The sequence below is a fragment of the Aethalodelphis obliquidens genome, unplaced genomic scaffold (assembly GCF_003676395.1).
Source record: "Aethalodelphis obliquidens isolate GAN/ISIS:26980383/991018 unplaced genomic scaffold, ASM367639v1 scaffold4, whole genome shotgun sequence".
NCBI classification, from domain to species: Eukaryota; Metazoa; Chordata; class Mammalia; order Artiodactyla; family Delphinidae; genus Aethalodelphis; species Aethalodelphis obliquidens.
Window position 1 is genome coordinate 19,185,506 of NW_020837948.1, and position 24,253 is coordinate 19,209,758.

Below are 24,253 nucleotides of genomic sequence, written 5' to 3' on the forward strand. Positions count from 1 at the left end.
AGACAATCAGAATCTGGAGAAGATTCAGCCTGCACGTGACCATTACCTCCAGCCAGCACCCCCATCTCAGATCTCAGGAAATTCAGAGAGAGAGTGGGAGTAAGTCAGGAGGGCCACGCACACAGTCTGTGTGGCAAGGGTTGTGGCCATTCCCTACGTGTGAGAAGTCCCCAGCAATTTCCAGGCCTCCTTCTGGAAAATGCTGGCGGACGTCTCTAGTGCTTATGCGAAAGCTTGTTCACAAACCTTGAAAGATACAGATGTAGATGACTGATAGATAGATGCATAGATAGAAAAATGTAATTAAATAAAACATCCAGGAAAGGTTTGGAAAATGCCCTTTATTGCATATGATGTTTATAACATTATATTAATGTGAGACTGAGTGCTGGTCCCTTCATCCTCCTTCAGACCACGGCATTCTGTCTGCTACTATCCTGAGGGTCCTTTCTTCTCCCTGGAATGGAGAAAACAAATGAGGTAGAACAGGAAGAGACAAGAAGCAGTATAAGCTCTGCTGGTCAGGGTTACCCTCCAGCGTTGCCTTAGAGCTCAGAGCCACACACAGCACAGTGAGCTTGGCTCCAGATCAACTACCACACAACGAAGGTTCTGGAACATTTCCATATCTCGGGGGACCTCATTTCCACGTGACTCTCTTTCACATTCCCCTTTGCCCCAGAAGGCTAGGTACAGTGGTCAGGGTGAGATCTCAGCTCAGGCCAAAGGCTCTCAGACCTCAAAGTTCTGGTCCTGCAAGGGGCCCTGTCCTCTCTTCAGACCACTCCTGGCTCTCTCTGCCGAGAAGGAGCTGCTGGAAGTACATCCTCTTAGTGTTGAAGTCCACCGTGCAGGCCCTGAGAAAACTCCTAGTCAAAACGCTCCACATTCTTGTTTAAGTCAACAGAGGTCAATTCCTTTGGAAGTGCTGGGTGTGTCCCCAAGTCGACGCAACTGCACAGCCATTAGGTAAACCAGCACATCTCTGCAGCCCCTTCCCTTAGACTCCTCTGGGCCCTCGTGACATAGGCTCAGGAGACTGTGCCAGCCTCCAGCCTTACCTCTTCCAAGAGAAGGCCACACCGTCTTCCGGGATCTTCTGTCCCATGAATCTCAGTTGCTGTGTGGAAATCAAAAGAGAGAAAAACACTTCTTAGCTAAAGAGAATTTCCTGTGGGAGCTGAAAAGCTCAGGATAAATTCCCACTTACAGTCATGACTTTATTATTAAATGACTGGGCCAGAAGCACGGGAGCCGGTTATCTCCCATTCAGTTGTCCCCTGAGGTGCTAAAGCCCCCAACTCTCCCTTATGGAAGCATGAGCCTGGGGTGGTGAGACGGGACTGGCTCAGGGAAGGTACAGCTCCCTCCGCAGCCCCAGCCCCTGCTCACTTCCTGTCCTTCGGAGAATGAAACACATAGACTGGACACCGGCTCCTCGGGCAGAGGTCTTCCCCCGTGGGCTGCTGCCCCTCATTCTCCTTTTCTTCTTGCTCCTCTTTCTCCTCCTCAGAGGTGCTCTCGGATTCCACATTGTCCGTCAGCTGGGACATGGCGAGATGAAAGACATGGCAGCTGAAGCCGTCCTGGACACTGTACTGCACGTGCTGCTGGAGGATCTCCAAGGTGGGGAAGACCCGGCAGCAGGCCATGCACCTGAAGCCCATCTCCATGGTCACCAGCCAGTCTGGTGTCTTGGCCCTGGGCGTCTCCTTGACTGCAGGTGACCCTGATGGGCTGTCTGGCTCTGCCCTTTCCTCACACTCATTCTCCTCCCCAGTGGGCTCACTGTCAGACAGGTTTCTGGTGGACACATGAGAGATGGCATTGCCTACCCACACATGCTCAGGAAGGGTCACTTCTTCTCTCCTCAGCTGCTTTTCTAGCAACTCCAAGGGTTTCTCTATCATCCAGGAGACAGCTACACCCTTGTTCACTTGTACCCGCATGTAGAATATTTTCATGCCCCTTTCCTCTTCGTCTGTATACAGAGAGTCCTCATACGATGAAGAGGATGAGAAGGAGACATACTGTGATGGGGGAGTGGTCTCCCCTTGTTCCTGAACCTGGGCTAGGGGTGCTCTAGGCTGGGCAGTGTCTCGATGTAATCTCTGGATTTCTGAAAAAGGAAATTAAAAACATAATAACATGCATGGGCCATGCCAGAAGCTGAGGGAGCAGGTGTGGTAGACGAGGGAGGGACATTTGCATGACATAGCTGTGTCATGAGCTTGGTGTCTGTTGGCCGTAGGATGGAGTGGTGTATCTGGTGTCATCTGTGGGCTTTTCATCTGCGCGTGGGGGTATACTGGAGCGGTGTCTGTATACAGGGGTGTGGAGTATGGTGGTGAGGGCTGTGGTATGTGAGGGATGCGGAAGGATGCGTGTACGACAAGGAGTGTGAGTTTGGGAATATCGGTGGTGCATTACTTGTGGAATGGGGCTGTGGTGCAGGAGAAGAGCACTGTGGATCACGTGCCTGGGGTTTATGTGTGCACTGAGAAGGGCTGTGCCTGGAGGGCGGATGTATGTGTGAGCTGTGCGGACCTCAGCTGGGTGGTCCTGCTCTCAGGCTGGAGGTCTATGATGAAGAACTCTGTCCTTCTCTGGAAGCAAGGGCAAAGACAAACCCTACATTTCCCCCTGAAGATGCTTAATCCGGTCCCTCTGCCCTCCACCTCAAGCCCAGACCTTTCCGGCCCCTGCTCCTTGACTTCCCCACCATGGTGGTACCAGGATTCACACGCCCCCCAGACTCAGCTGGGATCCCTGCCCTCGTAACAGCTCAGCCATCCTGCCCAGGCTCCTCCACAGAGCCCTCATCACCTCCGATGACCCTGGGTTTCCTCTCAGCCTCCCTGGGATCTGTGTGCCTCCTGCCTCACAGCCAAGCACCCCCTCACCTGAGGAGCCCCGCGCCCTTACCACTGCAGATGAGCTTGCGTGGAGAAGAAGCATAGGAGAAGTATTCAGAGGCAGAGGAGACCTCCCCTGACCCTGGGCTGCAGCCTTGGGCCACCACAGTGGATCCAAGCGGAGGGGGATCCTCTTGTGACTTCAAGATTCCTGAGGGAGGAATGAAAGGCTCAGGGTGGGTTCATCAGTCCTCTGTCCACAGATATTTACTGAGTGTCTGACACGTGTCAGGTGCAGCGAATACACACAGTTGAGAGTGTGGTTCCCGGTGGATACTCCAGTATTTAATTCAAATCAATACTTATTCTGTCAGTGTCTTGTTGGTAATGTAGGCCTCAGTGATGACTGCGTATGAGGGAAGAGTGAGTGATGTGTATCAGTTAAGTCTGTGGTAAGCGTGGGGTTGGCGTGGGGAGCACAGTGCAGATGTGTCTATCTGTGTCTGTGGCCTTTGTGTGCGTGGTTTCTGTTCACAAGTCAGGAATTCTGGGACATGTAACTTTTCCTCATTACATGGTGTGGCTTGTATTTATGGTGTGTGTTCATTCTTTCATTCACCAAGATTCAGTAAGCAGCTATTCCTATGTATCCGGCACTCTTCCATTGTTCTAGTCTCTGGTAATGCTGCACATTCTAGTAGGGGAAGACAAACACTAAACAAAAATACAATAAATATATAATACATCAGCTGGTGGTAAGTATATAAGGGTTGCCAGACTTAGCAAACAAAAATACAGGGCAGCCAGTTAAATTTCAATTTCAGATAAACCCAGAATAATTTTTTAGTGTAAGTATTCCCATGCACTATTTGGTCTTACTTATTTTTAGTGTAAGTATGGCCCATACAATATTTGGGACATACTCCTACTGAAAAATTACTTGTTGTTTATCTGGAATTCAAAGTTAACTGGATAGCCCATATTTTATCTGGCAATCCTGACATGGGTTAGTGAGACTGTGGTTTACTGTGGTTTGTACAAAGCGGGTCTGGCATTACTCAAGAATGTGTTATAAGTGTGGTGTGTATGACATGTGACTGGTTCTTATAGAGGTATTTAGAGATAGCTGAAGTTAGCTGTGTTTGTGCGAGAGTTGAGGAGATACATATATATATATGTAGTGTGTGTGTCATATATATATAGTGTGTGTGTCTATATACATATCTCATCTCCAGCGTTTGGTGTTGGAGGAGAGGATTGTGACACAGGTGGGTTGTATGAGAATGTAGTACAGGAGTGATGCGTGTATATACCTACATGTGCTGTGTGTGGTTTAATAAGGAAGTCGTATGTGGGGTGTGTGATATTTTTGCTGTATCAGAGTGTACATGGGTGTATGAGTTACTGTCTCATAAAACACCCCTAACAATAATTCTGTATACACTCTTACATACACCGAGTGTCACCCAGGTCCAGGCAGGGTGACAAGAACTTTACCATGCAGACTTTATATCTGATAAGCACTCTACCCCCATTCATCCCGCTCTTCTCTCCACTACCACACACACACACACACACACACACACACTCTCTCTCTCTCTCTCTCTCTCTCTCACACACACACAGGAACATAGAGAAAAATATTCTGAATGGTGGGGACAGGGGCAGTCATTGCCTTCCCCAGCCTGTCCCAGCCACTGCCTGAAAATCTGCCTGCTGTCTAGACCTCCATTCCCAGGGCCCATCCTACAGTCTCCAGGGCCCTGGGCCCAGTAGAAGCTACTGGGCTCTAATCTGGGGCAGAGGCCTCTAGCTGGAACTCTGGGGTGGGCTCCACTTCCTCACATGACCACCCCTCTCCCAGGGCAAGCTACTCGCCTACATTTAATGCACGCAGGCACCACGTGGCCCGTGGCTCTCAGAGCTCCCCGCAGGACCCTGAGGACATTTCTCACCCCTGCCCACGTGGTCTCAGTCTCTGGAAAGCCCTTCCCTTCCCTTGATTTCCTTTGGGAAATTCTTCCTGTTGAAGGAATAAAACTTCCTTGCTTTCAATATGACACCATCCCTAGACAAACAATCTTCTTTTGAACTGCATTCCACTTCTCAAGGTATTTTTCAACAAGGCCTTCAACTCATGGGGCTTCTCTTTCCACTTTGGTAAAAGGGGCCAAGCAACTCATGGGTCTCTCTCAGCATCCTTGCATCCTTCACATCCCACACCTCATGACCCCAGGGAAAGATCAAAGAGAATAGGAGACAACTCGGGGACTGAGAAAAGCTGCACCTCTAGGTCTGTGCAAACAGGATGCAGCCTGCTGTGCGTCCGACAAAGCTCCAGGCCCGGCAGCCCCAGGAGAGAGTCCTCAGACCGGCGGAGCTGACCTCCCATCTCCCAGGGGCATCTGGCCCGTTCTGTGCCGTCTCACACCACAGGGACCCTCCGGATGGATACGGCAGCATCAGTGAGACAAGGTCTCTCGCTCCCTGCTTCACAGGTGACACGTTCTCAGTAACCCCCCCTTCCTAGAGAAGGTTCAGTTTGGCAGAAACCCATGTGCCCCAGACAAGTTGCCCCCCCCCCACATACCTCCTCCCTTCTCGGCAGTTTCCTGGGACTCTTCATTTTCCAGATGTTTCCTCTTTTGTCGCTGTTTCATCGTACCAACTAGAAGTCTCCCTTAGAAGATGCCTCACCTCCAACTCCTCCTCTTCCCTACAGCTTGGCCCTTCTTGGCTCTTGGGAAATCCGTTGAAATGATTCAATACAAATAAAAATAGTCAAGTCTCCTAAATGGCTGAAGAACTTAGACCACTTAGTGAACCGGCAGTACTGCCTAGCGCTCACCAGGGCTGCTAAGTTTCAAAGGTTGCCACGGCCACAGCAGAGTTCTCTGACCTCAAGGATGACCTCAGAGCATTCTGTGGACCTAGGTTCAACAGTCTCTGCAACAGCACAGACCCCATTTTCAAGAACAATTCCTTTTTCCCAGTAGAACCTTTCCCGTGAATTCAACTCTCACATCTTTCCAATGTGGCAGGATATTTTGAGATGTTAATCTGTTCCTGTTTATTTTCTTTTCTTCCTTTATTTCACCCTTTTCCTTCTGCATTCAGGTGGGTAGCAGACCCTATGTTCTCTGGCCAGTGGAAGAGCCCGGCAGGGCATAGCAGAAATAGCATGCTGATGATCTTGGCTTTTATTTCTAAAATCGCAAACTCCATGGAAAAGAGAGGATACTTGAGCAGAAACATAACAGAAGCAGGTTTTTGAAATTAGGTACTGTCTTGTTTCCCTACTGGAGTGTTGAAATGTGCTAATTAAGTCAGAGAGAGATGTCTGCAAATCCTGGAGGAGAAAAGGCCTCTCAAGTGTGGCTGGAGGGGTAAATGGGGCAAAAACTCTAAAAGGAGATGGCTATAGTATGCATACAAGCAGAATCATGGCAACCTGTCCCATGCCTGGCACAGCAGCCACCAAACCTAAAGGAGGCATGGCCCCCGAGCTGATGGACGTCTACACTTACAACTGTGGACTCCAGTCAACAATGATCATGCTTCCACTCACTCCCTCAAAAGCTTGGCCCTCTGACTTCCAAATAGGGATGGCGGAAATCCAAACAGGACACCAGCAGGATCAAGGCTTAAAATACAAATTACGTGGAATTATAAAAAAATTTTTTGTACTGTTTCTTGCACACCTCTGCTTGTGGGCTGTAATTTATACCAGTTATAAGTGGCAATGCATCTGGATCCTCCTGATTCCACTCTAGAATTAGAGACACCTCATTTTGAGGTAGTGGCCAGGATCCAGTGGGAGTATTGGTGCACGGGACGAGGTAGACTCCCAGGAGTCACTGCTTTCATTATAAATACCACATGGACTGAGGCGGGTCCCAATTTGAAAGGGCACTGCAGAATGACTTAGGGTTTCAGGCAACAGGAGAGTGAAGAGAGGACAACTTCAGCCTTGTGAGGGTTTGCTGATGAGATTAAATCTTTCTGCTTCTTGGAGAATCCCTAGAAAAGATGGGGCAAGGAGGATTTTTCTTCTTAGATTTTTTGGGGTAGAAATTTCCAAACATACACAAAGAGAATGATATAAAAGGAGTGCAGCACCATTTACCCATCACCCAGTTTCAACAATTATCAAAAGTCTGCCATTCTTGTTCTGCTACACACACACACACAAACACACTCACTCACTCGCACACTTTTAGTTTTTTGTGTATTTATTTTGGTTTAGGAGTTTGGGGAGGGTGGGACAAGTGCTGTTTTTTATTGCAAATCTCAGACATTATGTCATTTCTCCTTACATGCCATAGTATTTATCTCCAACAGATAAAAACTTGTTTCTAACATAACATCATTATCTCACCCAACAAATTTAATTATCATTTTTTCTTACCACAATAACTAAGCCATACTCAATTTCCTCCAAATGTGTTTAAATGTCTTTTTTTATACATGATCTATTGAAATCAAGATCTAAAGAAGGTCCACACCTTGCAATATGTCAATGTGTCTTTTAGTCTACAACAGTCCTCCCTCCCTTTTTTTTTGGCACTGATTTGTTGAAGAAACTAAGTAATTTATCCTTTAGAATTTTCCATAGGAATCTGTTGATTGTATTCCTGTGATGTCATTTAAGATGTTCCCTATTACCTCTATTTTCTTATAAACAGGTAGTTAAAGCTAGAGAATTAATTAGATTTACATTCCATTTCATGTTACTACAAGATTATTTTATAAGTGATGCTGTGTACCTTCCTATTGCATTGCAACAGGAAGTACAAAAAGTTGTCCGTTTTTTTGTTTGTTTGTTTGTTTTGTGGTACGCGGGCCTCTCACTGTTGTGGCCTCTCCCGCTGCGGAGCACATGGCTCACGGGCCCAGCCGCTCCACGGCACGTGGGATCCTCCCAGACCGGGGCACGAACCCGCGTCCCCTGCATCAGCAGGCGGACGCTCAACCACTGCGCCACCAGGGAAGCCCTGTCTGATTTTTAATGAAGTTAAGGTTGATCGGTGAGGTCAGGTACTGTCAGCTTGGTCCCTCCATCCATAATGATGAGGAACCACAATGCTCCTCACCAACCTTTCAACAAAGAGCATAACAACCGTTGATGATCACCACTTCCTTAGGAGTTGAACTTTCATTAGAAGTTCTAATTCCATCATTCCAAGGAGGACGATTCTTTAGGCATCTTTCTTAGACCCTGAATTTCTGAAAGAAATGAACCTCCGCTCAGAAAAGGAAAGACGATTCCAAACGTACCAGCTCAGGTTGTCCAACCTAGAAGCAATGGATTCATCACAGCAAGCCCCAGCTAGGTTGGGACATACTTTGGTCATTCCTTCATTTCTCTGTCCATTCTTCATTATATAAACAGTTATTTAGCCCCTCCTATGTGCCAGGCTCTCTAGATTCGTACCTGAACATTTAAGAACAAAAGAGATACAAAGATTTTCTCTCAAGGAGCTTAATTCTAGAGGAGAAGATAGACAATTTTTTTAAAATAAGTAAAATACCTAGTAGGTTAGATATTTGCAAGTACCGTGATGAGAAATAAAACAAGAAACTGGATATGGGACTATAGGAAATAGGGGAATTTCTATGCTGAATGGGAGATCATGGAAGGCTTCACTAAAAGGGCCTCATCTCAGTAGTACCTGAGGGCAATAAGGGAGCTTAGAGCCAAGGTTACATTTTTTAGGCAAAAAGAGACTGGAGTCTGGGTCAGGGATTGCTTGGCGTGTTTGAATACCAGGAAGAAAGCCAGCGTGGCTGAGGGAGGGAGAGAGTGGTAAGAGGGGAAGTCAGAGGGATAATGAGGAACCAAATTATATAGGGTTTATAGGCTACTGCTAAAACGTTGGCTTTTACTCTGAGTGACGTGGGAAGCTTGGAGAGTTTCAAATGAGAAATTACATTTTAAAAGATCACTCTAATTGCTTTGTTAAGAACAGACATTTGGAAGGCAAGGTCAGAATCAGAGAGAACAGTGGGCCTATTGCAATAAACCAGGAAAGAGATGAACCATAAAAGGAAAACTAGGTAAACTAGACGTCATCAAAACTAACATCGTTTGCTATGTGAAAGATTCTTTTAAGAGTATAAGAAGTCAAGCTAGAGACTGGGAGAAAATATTTACAAACTACATAGCCAACAAAGAAGTAAGTCTATAACATATAAAGAACGCTCAAACTCAACAGTAAGAAAATAAGCAATTTGATTAGAAAATGGACAAGAGATATGAAGAGATTCTTCATTGAAAAGGATATACAAATCGCAAATAAGCACATGAAATGATGTTTAATAGCACTAGCCATTAAGAAAATGAAAATGAAAACCATAATGAGATACCACTACTCAGCTATCAGAATAGCTATGGGATCCAGGTAAAAAATTAGCTTGTTTCTCCAAACCAATTTTTCTTAGCACCTGCGAAGTCACTATGTAAGGTACAGTGAATAAACATTTTGCTATCCACGGAAGAGCAAGTAAGTTAACACTGGAGAAAACACTTCATAAACCATACAAGCTGCACAAAGGTGAGGCGCAACAGTTACCCTCAGGAGCTGTAATTCTGAATATTTTTAACCTCAAATGGACCACGAACTTCTCTGTTCCAACCTAAGATTCTATAGTCGTTTCGCAGTATCCTCAGGGGATTGGTTCCAGGAGCCCCTGCAGACACAAAAATCCACGGATGCTCAAGTCCCCTATGTAAAATGGCATAATATAGTCAGCCCTCCTTACCTACAAGTTTCGCATATGCAGATTTCACCAACCATGGATAGAAATTTTGATTCACATTTGGTTGAATCTAAGGATGTGTATTTACTGAAATAAATCCACCTATAAGTGGACCCACGCAGTTCAAACCCACGTTGTTCAAGAGTCAGCTGTAGTACCAAGTCCAGTGTGGAGGCACAGAGGGTTCCCCGTATCCCCAAGCAATTATCAGACACCACCTGAGTGTTGTACAAATGCAGCTCAATTCTGACACTATTTACACAAAGATAGCGTCAGATTCCACAGATTAGGGCTCAGTCCTACAAGACTGCTCCTACCACACACACACACACACACACACACACACACACACACACACACATTCAGACACCAGTAGCAAATAATGCAGGTTTCCATCCTTGCTTCTGACCAACCAGATGTTGCTTTCAGCTTGATTAATCCATTCACACAAAGCGGGCTCACAGAACTCAGAGAAACATTTTACTTACTAGATGACCATTTTACTTACTACATATTACAAGTTTTATATATATATAGACTCAGGAACAGCCAGATGGAAGAGATGCATAAGGTAAGGCATAGGGAAAGTGTCTAAATCTTTCATGGTCTCTGAGCATGCCACTCTCCTCCTATCTCCCCACGTTCACCGACTCAGAAGCAATCCAAACCCCCTCCTTTTGGGTTTTTATGGAGGCTTATTAACATAAGCATGATGATTAAATCATTTGCCTTCTGTGAATGATTCAACCTCCAGCCCCTCTGACCACTTCAGAGGGGTGGGAATGGAAGTTCCAACCCTCTAATCACTTGGTTGGCTCTACTAGCAACGAGCCTCCATCCTTAGACACCTTTATTGCCCTCAGCACTTAGGAAATTCCAAGGGTTTTAGGAGCTCTGCGCCAGAACAATTGAAGACCAAATATCTATTTCTTATTATATCACACAACCACCTTCAATTTCTACAGCACTGCCTTCAAGAGGTTGCTCAGTCCATATTTCAGTATTTCCAATGATAGGAAACAATTCCCCTCAAAGCAGCTTTGACATTTATGTATAGAAAACTTAAACTTTAATTCAGTAAAAAGAAGGATCTTCTATATCCATAGGGCTTTCCCTATGTATCCCAGTTATACTCTTTTTTTTTTCTTTTAAGAAGATGCTGGGGGTAGGTGTTTATTAATTAATTAATTTAATTTTGCTGTGTTGGGTCTTCGTTTCTGTGCAAGGGCTTTCCCTAGTTGCGGCAAGCGGGGGCCACTCTTCATCGCGGTGCGCAGGCCACTCACTGTCGCGGCCTCTCTTGTTGTGGAGCACGGGCTCCAGACGCACAGGCTCAGTAGTTTTGGCTCATGGGCCTAGTCGCTCGGCGGCATGTGGGATCCTCCCAGACCAGGGCTCAAACCTGTGTCCCCTGCATTAGCAGGCAGACTCTCAACCACTGCACCACTAGGGAACTCCAGTTATACTCTTTGAAGACCATATCAATCAAGAATAAGTTTGAACTACCACTGGCATTTTTCACAGAACTAGAACAAAAAATTTCACAATTTGTATGGAAACACAAAAGACCCCGAATAGCCAAAGCAATCTTGAGAACGAAAAACGGAGCTGGAGGAATCAGGCTCCCTCCCTGACTTCAGACTATACTACAAAACTACAGTAATCAAGACAGTATGGTATTGGCACAAAATCAGAAAGATAGATCAATGGAACAGGATAGAAAGCTCAGAGATAAACCCACGCACATATGGTCACCTTATCTTTGATAAAGGAGGCAGGAATGTACAGTGGAGAAAGGACAGCCTCTTCAATAAGTGGTGCTGGGAAAACTGGACAGGTACCTGTAAAAGTATGAGATTAGATCACTCCCTAACACCATACACAAAAATAAGCTCAAAATGGCTTAAAGACCTAAATGTAAGGCCAGAAACTATCAAACTCTTAAGAGGAAAACATAGGCAGAACACCTTATGACATAAATCACAGCAAGATCCTTTTTGACCCACCTCCTAGAGAAATGGAAATAAAAACAAAAATAAACAAATGGGACCTAATGAAACTTCAAAGCTTTTGCACAGCAAAGGAAACCATAAACAAGACCAAAAGACAACCCTCAGGATGGGAGAAAATATTTGCAAATGAAGCAACTGACAAAGGATTAATCTCCAAAATTTATAAGCAGCTCATGCAGCTTAATAACAAAAAAACAAACAACCCAATCCAAAAATGGGCAGAAGACCTAAATAGACATTTCTCCAAAGAAGATATACAGCCTGCCAACAAACACATGAAAGAATGCTCAACATCATTAATCATTAGAGAAATGCAAATCAAAACTACAATGAGATATCATCTCACACCAGTCAGAATGGCCATCCTCAAAAAATCTAGAAACAATAAATGCTGGAGAGGGTGTGGAGAAAAGGGAACACTCTTGCACTGCTGGTGGGAATGTGAATTGGTACAGCCACTATGGAGAACAGTATGGAGGTTCCTTAAAAAGCTACAAATAGAACTACCATATGACCCAGCAATCCCACTATGGGGCATATACCCTGAGAAAACCATAATTCAAAAAGAGTCATGTACCAAAATGTTCATTGCAGCTCTATTTACAATAGCCCGGAGATGGAAACAACCTAAGTGTCCATCGTCGGATGAATGGATAAAGAAGATGTGGCACATATATACAATGGAATATTACTCAGCCATAAAAAGAAACGAAATTGAGCTATTTGTAATGAGGTGGATGGACCTAGAGTTTGTCATACAGAGTGAAGTAAGTCAGAAAGAGAAAGACAAATACTGTTTGCTAACACATATATACGGAATTTAAGGGAAAAAAATGTCATGAAGAACCTACGGGTAAGATGGGAATAAAGACACAGACCTACTAGAGAATGGACTTGAGGATATGGGGAGGGGAAAGGGTAAGCTGTGACAAAGCGAGAGAGCGGCATGGACATATATACACTACCAAACGTAAAATAGATAGTTAGTGAGAAGCAGCCGCATAGCACAGGGAGATCAGCTCGGTGCTTTGTGACCACCTAGAGGGGTGGGATAGGGAGGTTGGGAGGGAGGGAGACGCAAGAGGGAAGAGATATGGGAACATATGTATATGTATATGTATAACTGATTCACTTTGTTATAAAGCAGAAACTAATACACCATTGTAAAGCAATTATACTCCAATAAAGATGTAAAAAAAAAAGAATAAGCTTGAAATTTTATTGTAACAAATAATTCCTCCAATCTCAGCGGTTTAAAACAACAAAGGTTCATTTCCCGCTCCTTGTACATGCCCATCATGGGCTGCCTAGGAGTTCTGCTCTTCATTTTCCTTATTCCTGCCCCCAGCTTGACAAAGCCACCTCTCTCAGTCATCTTTGTAGAGAGAAAGAATTCTGGAGCCTCACACTGGCAGTGTGAGTTCTGGCCCAAAAGTAACACACATCACTTCCACCCAAAACTGTTGACCACAATCTTATTTTTAGGGAAACCACTGCCCAAAACCGCCTGCCCTGACCAGGCCCGATAGTAACCACTTGCACGAGTTATCTTACAACAGGAGGTCCTGGTAAGGAACGCGGAACTAACAAACTACCAGCAACAGGAAGAATTCGGGATAGGTCAAAAGGAGAGAGGAGACTCCAGTCCATATGTCCTACCAACCTCCCAGAATCTTTCTCGCTGGAACCTATCCTAGCTGAGCAATGTGTGCACCACCAGAAAGGATCCTGAGTCAGAATGATCGGCCAGAGACAACCCAGAAACTAACCCCATTACCATAAAACCTGAGACAGCGAGCCACATGGCAGAGCAGTTCTCCTGGGTTCCCTTACCCTGCTGCTCTCTGCCCGGACACGCCTTCCCAATAAAGTCTCCTGCTTTGTCAGCATGTGTGTCTCCTCAGAAAATTCTTTTCTGAGTGGTAGACAAGAGCCCACTCTTGGGCCCCGGAAGAGGTCCCTCTTCCTGCAACATTATCATATGTCTCTCCATTTTCTAAACTCCTTAGGGAAAAGTAGTTGTGAACAATACTACTGAATAGTACAGAAACCATACAGAACAATTCTAATCCCTCCCTGTTAAAGATAAGACTTGACAAAACCATCAAGCTATGCATTCACAAAACTGGGTCTAGAACTCAGATCTCTTAGGTCATGATTCAGAACCTTTTTCCACTATGCTATGTTAGGATTTTTATACCAAGACAATGTAGTTGGGTTAATAATGCCTTTACTTCATTTTTTGTTTTTGTGTTTTTTCATAAATTGATTCAGGAGGGAGGCTTTGGAAGCCCCTAAAACACTTGCCTTAAACTGAAAAGCAACTGGAAAATAATCCCACTGCCTTTTGAAATGGTTGACCTAGTAAAGATTAGATGTCTGGGAGGCTTTTATGTTCTGAATATAGGGAATAAAAAGGAAACAATCTTCCTAAGTCTTTAAGAAACAGGGGGAAAAACTCTTGACTCCCACTTTGCCATTTTGATTAGCTTGTTGACACTTCAGTTCTTTGAGTAATAGCAGTGGCAACAGCTAGAGTTTAGCCAAGATAAAAGTATATGTAATAGTGTGGCGGCCCCTGCAGAACCACATACCACTGTAAATGCTTTAGCTCAATCCTATTTGCTCATAGGTCTGTGCAAAGTAACAAATGGTTCTGAAACATTTATTCCAAATAGCTTTCTTATTATTACTTTAAAGATAACTTGGCTGCCAAATACTTGCTCCCTGGTGAAAAAGAATGCATATATGGGAGGAGGATTTATGTATCAAGATATGCTGCTTATTTCGCTCCTGCTGATACAATGCACATCTAATGAATTAGAGATAATCTCCCTCTCTTCCCCAAACTGTAGATAAATGAGTATGTCGTTTCTCCCTCCCTTCAATTCATCCTGGTCATAGTTATTTTCTTTAAGAATATTATTCCCCTGCTTAAATCTTAAATGGCTTCCCAACGCGAGAAGAATAAAACCTAAAATATTCAACCGAACATTCAAAGGCCCGTAGGGTTGAAGACCCTGCCGAGTTTTCCAGACTAAGCATAACACTCACCTTCCCGCCTCCACTCAACTAGGCCAGACTTCCCTCCCTCCATCAGAGGACAGGCGCTTGCTCAAGTCATTTCTTTCAAAAGTATAATTTTTCAAAGTACAATTTGTTTTTAAGTCCAATTAAAATCCCACTTTCTACAAGAAGCCCTTCCAGATATCCCAGTGAGAATGGACCACACATCTTCCCAGCATGTAAGTTGTACCTCTGTGATAACTCTTTTCACATTCTTCACTCGGGCAGACTCTTAACGAATGTGTCTGATTTCCCCCACAACATAGAGTAGGATCCCTTGGAAAGCAGAGGCCAAGATTCCTTATCTCTGGATTTTCCACATCTCCTTGCACTGAGCATGATCCCTAGCAGGACCCTGGGGGCTCCTGGGCACAAAGCCTGTATCAGTGTCCCCCATTTCTTGATTACAGGAAATAGGCTTCATTCAGCCTCCATGACCTTCCCTGAGTTCCAATGAGCAGGTTCAAACAGTTGCTAATTAGAGAAGGGAGGGGATGTGAGACAAGGGAGGAACAGTCAAAAGAAACAATAGTGCAGCCTTGGGGCAGGGTCTTGGTTCCCCCTCAAGGGATACACATAACAATATCTTTGAGCTGTTTTGCAGATACTGAAACCCCCACTAGTTGGGAGAAGTTAATGGTGTGCTACCCACAAACACTCAGACCCCAGAACCAGTTGGAACCGTAAGGTTGATGATGCTGACTCCCACTTACCTCACCACCAACCAATCAGAGGAATGTCCATGAGCTGATCACGCCCTCCTCTTTGACCGGTTACTATAAAACTCCTCATTACCCTCTCCAGGTCAGGGCCACAGAGTTTTGAGGGCAATCGCCTGCTCTAGCCCCCCTTTGCCTGGCAAAGCAATGAAGCTATTCTTTTCTACTCCACCCAAAACTCTGTCTTGAGATTTAATTCAGTGTTAGGGTACAGAGGCCGGATTCGGCTTCAAGTATGAGCTCCCCTACTTGCTCCCCTATCCCGCAAAAAAACAAAAGCTTAAATAAATTGCCAAAGTACTGGATCTTCTTCCTCCCTAGGCCAAACAATGTCCTGACCAGTGGCCTCTCTTCTTTTTCCCCATACCAGCACAGGAATGCCATCTCTGCATTTATGCTTGCCTGTCACCATGTCCATGTAACTGAACAAAAGTGACAGCCCTGTTCATCCCATGTCCTGTGTAATCCACCCAACTCCTTTCATCTCCATCTAAAACTATTTTTTACACTGCCTAAAACTTAACCATAGAGAAGCAGTACTTTGAATATTTACCCTTCAAAGATTTTTGTTAAAATACAAGTAACCTCATGAGAAGTGGTGCCTTAACTTAAACCATCATCAGCCATTGTTTTAGCAAGGACTAGGGGAAAACAGGCTGAGAATTGGGCCATTTTTTAATGGGATTGGAAATGTAGAGACAGGAAAAAGAAGAACTGGTATCTGGTCAGGAGGTAGATGTTGGGGAGGTGGTGAAAAAGTACCAACAATAAATATTCAACTTCCTCATAAATTTGCAACAGACGAAGTCTTCCTGAGCTGGTGCCCCTGTGTGAAGCAATGTATTAAGGACGTAAGACATACAGATCCACTTCAAATTAATAATGTTAATAAACTGAGCTGAGACTCAGAGAGTTCAAATAACTAGGGTTGAGCAGAATATTCGAAGTTTATTTTTGAAGGAGCCCAGAGATTGAGGTAAAACCCACAACTGTAAAGAACACCTTTCCATCAGGGACTTAGCTTCTATGTATGAATTGTAAGTAAGGGAAGCAGCCTTAGAAAGCAGAATCAGATGATTACTGGTGCCTAGGAAAACCTCTGGCCTAAAGAAGTAATCTGAAGTTAGCCCCATCTTCCTCTAAACCCATTTGGTAGGGTTTTGAAAATCTCCTCCATGAACATAATACACTTGACATGAATTCATGGAAGTAAATGAGGTTAACAGCATCTGACCAACATCTTAGTGTATCTTCCAAAGGATGGGCAGTGTATCCATAATGAGGAAAGGAATATGAAACGCTCACAAATCCCATGATTAAAATGCCTCTTGGTCTATAAATCATGTTTCCCTGCTGTTCATAGCTCTGAAAAGGATTAGAGAGAAACCTACTCCTGGGTGTGACAACTGGGGTCACTGAAGATTAGATGTTGCCAGGAGCCCACAGAGTCTGCCCTGCAGAAAGCAGTGAAATGATCAAACCCCCACCACTCCTTCTGCTGGAATATTTACTGTTGACACAAGAGTTCAGCTGTAGACTATGAGCAAAAACCTTCTGTCAATCCCTTTCAGTCCTTAATGGGATAAAAAGAGCTAGAGATCTTTCAAAACAGTTGAAGATTGCTACCTGACAGGGAGCTGGGAGTAGTGCAACTAGCATATGGGTAATTTTTAAGGCTACTTTTAAGTGTGAAGCCCTTTGACTGGTTCTCTGTCTCATGGGTGTCCCGAAATTTCCATCTCACTGAAATTTGGAAAAGAATTCAGGCTCTATCTTTCCCCACAGAGGGGAGGCAGCCACAAGCTTTACACACCTAGAGTTTGTACATACGGCAAAATTAGATTTGCTTACTATTGGAGCCTGACAATACTTGATACCTGATAAAAATCACTGTCAAATAACATTTATAAGAACCCAGTTGCATGAGATGGGGTACTATGTTGAGGATCACAAACAGTTACAGCAAAGGCCTCCAGGTGCCCAGAGTTTAGGGCAAGCAAATGAGCATATAGGAAAGGCAAAATTTTAAAATGGCAGACCAAATTTGAATGGACCAAGTAACTGCTTTGCCATTGTACATTCTTCCTATCCCCTGTCACCCATCCATCTATCCATCCCCCCAAAACATACCCCAACCCTAGTGACAAAGGTGGAGGCAAAGCCTGGAAGGACAGTCCACAGGTACTGAGATGCTCAGGGTTGGGAAGGACTTTGATGCTTGTGAAATCCAATCCATGGTACCTTTGAATTTCCTCTGCCATGGCTCCACCAAGTAATTACTTGGCACATGTCCTAGGACCTTCAGGGACTGGGAATCCACCACTTTCTAAAACAAAACAAAAAATAAACTCAACATATTTAGGCAGATAAAACATATTTAGGCAGATATAACAAAAAATTCTTCCTTGTAAGGACAAATCCACTTCCCCAGAGCCTGTTGCTTCTGGTTGCATCTTTTAGGGCCACAGAGGAAAAAAAAAAAAATCAACATTCCTCTTCCATAAGACAATCCTTCTAATATTTGAAGACTGTTATCTCAGCCCTTCAGGTCTTTTCTTCAGCTACACAGCCCTATTTCCCTAAATGTCCAGATTTCATTTCCACATTGTGATGCAAACTTTCTCCTGAATGTGTCCTAGTTGCTTTATATTTATCTTAGTCTACATTCCCCAGAGCTTAACACAGTATTCCAACTAAGGTCTGACCAAGGCAAAGTAGAGTGGGGTTCTTACCTCCCCCACCAGAGATATTTCTCTTAAGACTGGCTTTTTGGTAGCCACATCAAACTGCTAACTCCTACTGAGCTGATACAGCCACTTTAAAGTAGCCAAGTCATACTTCAAAACCATTATTTCTTACCAAGTAATGTAGCTATCTGGGTTATCCAGACCTCTTCTATCCCTCACCCAAAGATCATCCATAAGCCTCACCCCACCAACATAAAAGCACAAGAAATGGGTAAAGTTTTCTGTTTTGTATATTCCTTTGAAAAAACTGAAAATTCTTTGATTTGCCCATGACTCCTCAAAATACCCCAGGTCAAAAATTGTCATCTCAAAACGTTATGCAACTCGGTGAGCTAATTTCATGAATCTTTAAATACCATGAAGGATACCTAATACGTTAAACCATTAAATGGATCCTGCCTAATTAACAGTAAATCCTAGGGGAAAGAGTGCAGGTCTGTCATTAGAGCCACCTGAGTCTGAATCGCAGCCATATTCATAAAGTGCTGTTGGCCCAGGACAACTTATTCTGAGTCTTGCTTTCCTCCCCTAGAAATGGGGCTAATACATCCACCTTGCCATGTCCTTGTATAAAGTACTTGACACAATGCCTGGTCTGTGGCGGATGGGCAGTAAATGATATGCTTCCCCTCGCAGCACAGATTATTACAGCTTACACCCCATTTCCCTTAGTAGATTCCTAGCTCTTAGAGAAAGGGCCTGGGACTTCCTTGTCTTCACATCCCCCAGACCCTCAACACCAGTGTAAGCAGACACACATTCCTCTTGAATATAAATGTGAGCATTTGGCTTTAAACTCAGTTGTATATCATATAGAAATAATTACATTTCTGCTCTGGCCTCTCAGTTTCAAAGGGATATTTTTTTAATTCCCAGGGAATAGCTAAAATTACCTATTATAAAAAAGAAAAAAGATAGACTCTACTCAAGTCTCGGGCAATCATGTTCAAATGGTGCTCTAAGTCTCGGAGAACAGGTTGACATTGACGTTTCTAATATTCTTAATGTTGACCCAATTTTAAGCTCTATTTCTCTCCTCAAGTAACCGTGTTTCAAGACACAACCAGAAAACAGGAGGGGCAAGACGAGGCTCTGACGGGGAAAGCCAACCTCTGATATATCCAATTTCTGACCTATGGCTCAGTCAGCTCAAGGGAAGTTTTGTGGGTCCCCAGTGTCTTCCCAGGGCGACAGACACTCCCACACGGCCTCAACCAGGCTGAGGTAATTGTTACTGTTATGGCTTTAACGATGTGAGTGGGAGAAGATGAGAATTCTGAAAGAGACTTATTTACTGCAAAGCATCCCAAATATCTCATTAATCTGCTTTTCATTTGGCAAACTCTTCCTTCATTAAAAGTGCCACGCTCTGCTCTGCGGTTTATGACAAAGTAAAACCGTCTCTGGGAGGCAAAGCAGCAAAATGGAAAGAATGTGGGCTCTGGAACAAATTAGACGTGAGTTTGATTTCCAAGTGTGCTACTTACTTGTTCTGTGACTGTGGGCAGTTTTCCTTAGCCTGTTAGAACCCCATCTTCCTCATCTGTCAAGAGAAGATGATTGTCCTGTCCTGGTTTATGAATATTGAGATCAGCCCTAGGCCCTAGGGCACTATGTTTGTTTCTCCTTTAAGTTTCAATGGTCACCTGCAAAAGGAAGATCATAATATTACCAACTTCATACACTTCGTGATGAGGATTTAAATGGGTGAATGTATGTAAACTAATTAGAACAGAGTCTGGCACAGAGGAAGTTCTATATAAGTGTGTTATCGTCATCATTAAGGATTAAATGACACACATAAAGGACGCTTTGAATAGTGACTTGCACCTGTTACATATGAGGTGCTCAATAAATGTATGGGAAAATATCTCCCCTCCCAACTAGAGACTTTTCCTTGGGGTCTGAAGAAACTCCTTGGGTGGGAGGAGCTTTTCAAAATTATATACTCAGGGCTTCCCTGGTGGTGCAGTGGTTGAGAGTCTGCCTGCTGATGCAGGGGACATGGGTTCGTGCCCCGGTCCGGGAAGACCCCACATGCCGCGGAGCGGCTGGGCCCGTGAGCCATGGCCGCTGAGCCTGCGCGTCCGGAGTCTGTGCTCCGCAACGGGAGAGGCCACAACAGTGAGAGGCCCGCGTACCACCCCCCCAAAAAAATTATATACTCAGAACTTTAGAGAAAGAGGGATCACGTAGATAAAACCTGTTTACAAAGAAACAGACCGACGGATGTAGACAGGGAGAGCAGGGATGAGAGGTAGAGAAGGGAGCTTCCCAGGTAAGGTGGCACAGTTATCAGAAAAGAAGATTCCAGGTCTCCTGATAGCCAGCTGACTACATTCTTTTCCCCAGGTCGTGCTGCCTTTTAAGTGTTGTCTTGATTGAGAAACACCTTCCTACAAACAGAGTTCAGATTGTCAGGTGACCTCTGATCTTCTTTGAGGTTCCAATAAAATGAGAAGAAAGAAAAGACGTGGACTCAGGATGGTTTAGGAAGATGCTGGGAATGTAAAGGGAGAGAACGGCTCCCCCCAAAAATCCCAGTTCAGAGCAGGGACTATTTACCTCACTCTGGTCAGTAAAATAAGGGCAGTGCACCCAGATACTTGCCACCCACACATCCAAATCCAGGAAGCTCTGCCTCCCTTGGTTAATTTTAAACGCTGCTTTTCTATCGCAGTTTAGATTTGTTTTGTTTCGTATGTACAGTATCAGTGAGCTCCAGATTCCTTATTCCTTAGCTCTAGGAATGAGAGCCCTTTCCAGCTGATTTGGTGTCACTCACCACTGAGGGAGGTAGAATATTCCTCTTCTGATTGGAAATACTCACTTTATTTCAGTGGGTCTCCTTCATTTCTTTCCCTTCCATCAGGGAGACAGATCTCACCTAGGGTGTTCTGCCTTTCAAAGCAGTTTTCACTTCAACAACTAAGATTTTAAAAATTTTTTCAAGTAACCAAAGAAACAGAAGCCAAGAGTACAAGAAAGAGAGCACAGAAAAATAGAAGGGAAAAAAAAATCAGCCCCAGGGTGAACACAAATATTGATATTTGGGGTCCCCTAAGCTTGAGTCTAGGCTCTATTTTGTGCTGAAATTCTGGGCTCCTCTGGCAGCTAATAGGTATAAACGTCTGCCAAAAAACGCTAATAAGTATTTTCATGAGGAACCAAGGGGGGGACAAGGTGAGGGTCTTAATACAGTTTCAATGTTCCCCAGCTCTGTCCATGGCCTACCTACCCTCATGGACTCAGTGCTAAAAAGAGAAGGCTGTCCATCTAAAAATAAAGAGAAGGCATACTAACAATCCTGCCCTGCTATGAGATCCATGCATATCCCAAAAGGGGGAAGACTGCATGTCCTGCTTCTGCCCGGCTCACATCAAGAACTCCAAGAGAGAAATCAGAGGCAGAGGCAAGAACGGTACCAGGGGAGGCTGCCCAACTGAGAGCAAAATCTGTGTCCCCTGTGAGGGCAACCAGCCTACCACCACGGGGGCTGAAGCGAGGGAGGAAGTGAACGCATCATGGAACCCACAGGAGGCGGACAGAACTGGAGCGCATGTAGGAGACAACCCGTGGGACTCCGCTGGGGCTGGGTGGGGAGGACATGGAGATTTGTAATAGCCAAAGAGATAAAAAGCTAAAAATACGGGTTATTACCATTGCTGTGACCCCTTTGAAAACTCCAGGCTAGCGTGGCCTGAGAAAATGGGTTGACATTGGTAATACCACCTCCTTCTGTTATTTCTCTACAATTTAATCTGCACACAGTGTTGTAACGAGGATCCCTAGTGGGCTGTATTCATCCAGACTAAAGCTCTTCTGATGCAGGTGTTCCCAGTAAAAGAAATACGATTCTTGATTCTTAGAATTTAATTATGTGCTGCTCTTTGTATATTAAAGTAATTCAAACTACTGTACCACTGGGGTATATGATTTGTATTACTTTTCCTATAAGTGGGATGGGCTGGTAAAGAATCATGCATTTTCTCACGAAGGTTCCCTTGCAACTAATCACACACGTTTGAGAAATAGCAGGTCAGGACTAGAGGCACCGTGTGTGTCCATGAGACAATTTCTCTGCAAAGAAGCAATATAATATAAAGAATGGTTAAATCAATTAAACAAGGAGACCATTAGACTGAGGCAGCTCTAATACATTAGCCTACATAAGCAAACCAAAACCTAAGCCTGTAATGCCTCAAGGGTAAGAAAGTGAAACCTAAGGACAACCAATCGCAGACAGCCAATTCAGCTTTTCCAAATAATGCAACTGCTTCAGCCAATCAGATAATTCCCTCGCTTTGCTTCCCCTGCATCTTCTCTACAGAAGTCTTTCTCCCAGCTCCCGTATGGGGAGCATCCTAACCATTTCCCATTCGGTGCTGCTTGATTCAAAACAATTTTTGCTGAAATAAACTCTTAAAATTTGAATATGCCTCAGTTTATCTTTTAACAGAACTAAGCAACACTAGTCCAGAAGATACACCAAAAAGCATTATTATTAGCTAGCGCCTAGCCTTAACCTGTCTGGGTCTCAGTTTTCTCATGAGTTAAAAAAAAAATTGCAGTTAAAAAGATTTCATATGCCACCCCTTGGAGTTCTTGTGAGGGCCAAAAGAGAGTATTTGAAACATTTTCTAACATTTTCTACTATAAAAATAAGGGGCCACCTAGTCCATTGGAGTAATGGAACTTTGTTTTCAGGTAAGTTAAAATACCTGCTTCCTTAATTATTAAATTTACAATTTAATAATTTATAAAATGTATCACTCCAGCTCCTAATTCTTATGTGATGACATGAAGTACAAAGGCAAAGAAAAGAAAAAGACCAAATCTCCTTCAATCACAGTATCTGGGCCGTTCTGGCTCATATTAGAAATCTCTGTATGGTATTACATTCTAACATCCGATATTAAGCTTTCTTTCAGAGAATAAAGAAAATATGTGCCAATATTAAGTTATTCTTGCCACTGTTGTCTTAAATGAATGTGGGTGTCTTCTTAAGGCACTTTATACAAATCAATATGCCACCAACCTAGTGAAATGTGGCCACCCACACCAAAAGTACGACTAGAGAGAAGCATCCAGCCCATGAAAAAAACTAGTGACTTTTAGTGAACAGAATAAGGAAGAAATTAAATTGGAGTCTGTGGGTGGTGACAGCAGAAGAAGTGGGTCATCCTTTTAAACCTCATTTCCTCCGAAGTTTTATGTTAAAGAGGCCCAACCACCAAAAAGTGAGTTTCCATATTGCCTAGGGAAAACGATGTCAAAGTAATTTGAATATTTTTCAAATAACCTTCCTTAATACCCTATGCAACTGAGAAATCCCACAGGCCTGTAAATCTTAACAAAGCCATTGTTTCCAGCTCTAAACCCTGCCTTTGGGTTTGGCTTTCTCCCTTTCTTTATGGATGAGTAACATTTTCAATCAAGTTGTTTTTCTTCTTAACTCTGGGAACCAAGCTCATTTTGCATAACCATAATCCTCTCTGGCATAAATCCAGAGATTTTCAGGCTCTCCGGCTTTACCTTCCCTTTCTCATCACTACTAGAACATGAGAGTCACATTCCAGGAATCTCAGGGGGTGCAGGAGAGATGCTGTGCAGTGGGATGCAAGTTGCTTCTGAAATCTTAAGAGCAGAGTCACCTCAGAGAAGATGCTTCACACCCAAGTCAGGTTCTCAACTGTAAGCCATGTATAATAGTGACACTAGTAAGAATCAGATAAGACTTCACTCAATGACTGCTCCTCTATGAATGCTATCCTATCCACTTTCCCCCTCCCTTAATGAGAATGGCCCACTTGCCACCTTTGCCTCCACCACTGAGGTGTATACAAGCTTTGATCACAACGTTTCCATCATTTACTTGCTTTTCTTTTTTGGCCGTGCGCCTTGTGGGGGGATCTTAGTTCCCCGACCAGGAATGGAACCTGGGCCCCCTGCAGTGGAAGCACAGAGTCCTAACCACTGGACCAGCAGGGAATTCCCTCATTTACTTGTCTATATTTCTGTCTACCCTCACCAGACTGAAGACTTTTACAGGGCAGTACCTTTGTCTTATTTATTTTAGAAATCCCCAAACCATG

At 44.0% G+C, this 24,253-nt stretch overlaps 1 protein-coding gene across 1 annotated transcript in view; it reads right to left on the bottom strand.

Moving 5' to 3' along the window:
- Positions 1-328: 328 nt before the first annotated feature.
- The window catches only part of FAM170A (family with sequence similarity 170 member A), a 55,517-nt gene continuing 31,592 nt past the window's right edge, over positions 329-24,253 (bottom strand). Inside the window, exons 3-9 of the mRNA XM_027099500.1 lie at positions 19,646-19,804; positions 17,653-17,737; positions 5,446-6,875; positions 2,926-3,066; positions 1,393-2,119; positions 1,062-1,120; positions 329-457 (exon numbers count right to left, since the gene is read on the bottom strand). Of these exons, the coding sequence (XP_026955301.1) occupies positions 1,114-1,120; positions 1,393-2,119; positions 2,926-3,066; positions 5,446-5,515 (945 nt within the window). The 5' untranslated portion in view covers positions 5,516-6,875; positions 17,653-17,737; positions 19,646-19,804 and the 3' untranslated portion in view covers positions 329-457; positions 1,062-1,113. The remainder of the gene's footprint in view (positions 458-1,061; positions 1,121-1,392; positions 2,120-2,925; positions 3,067-5,445; positions 6,876-17,652; positions 17,738-19,645; positions 19,805-24,253) is intronic.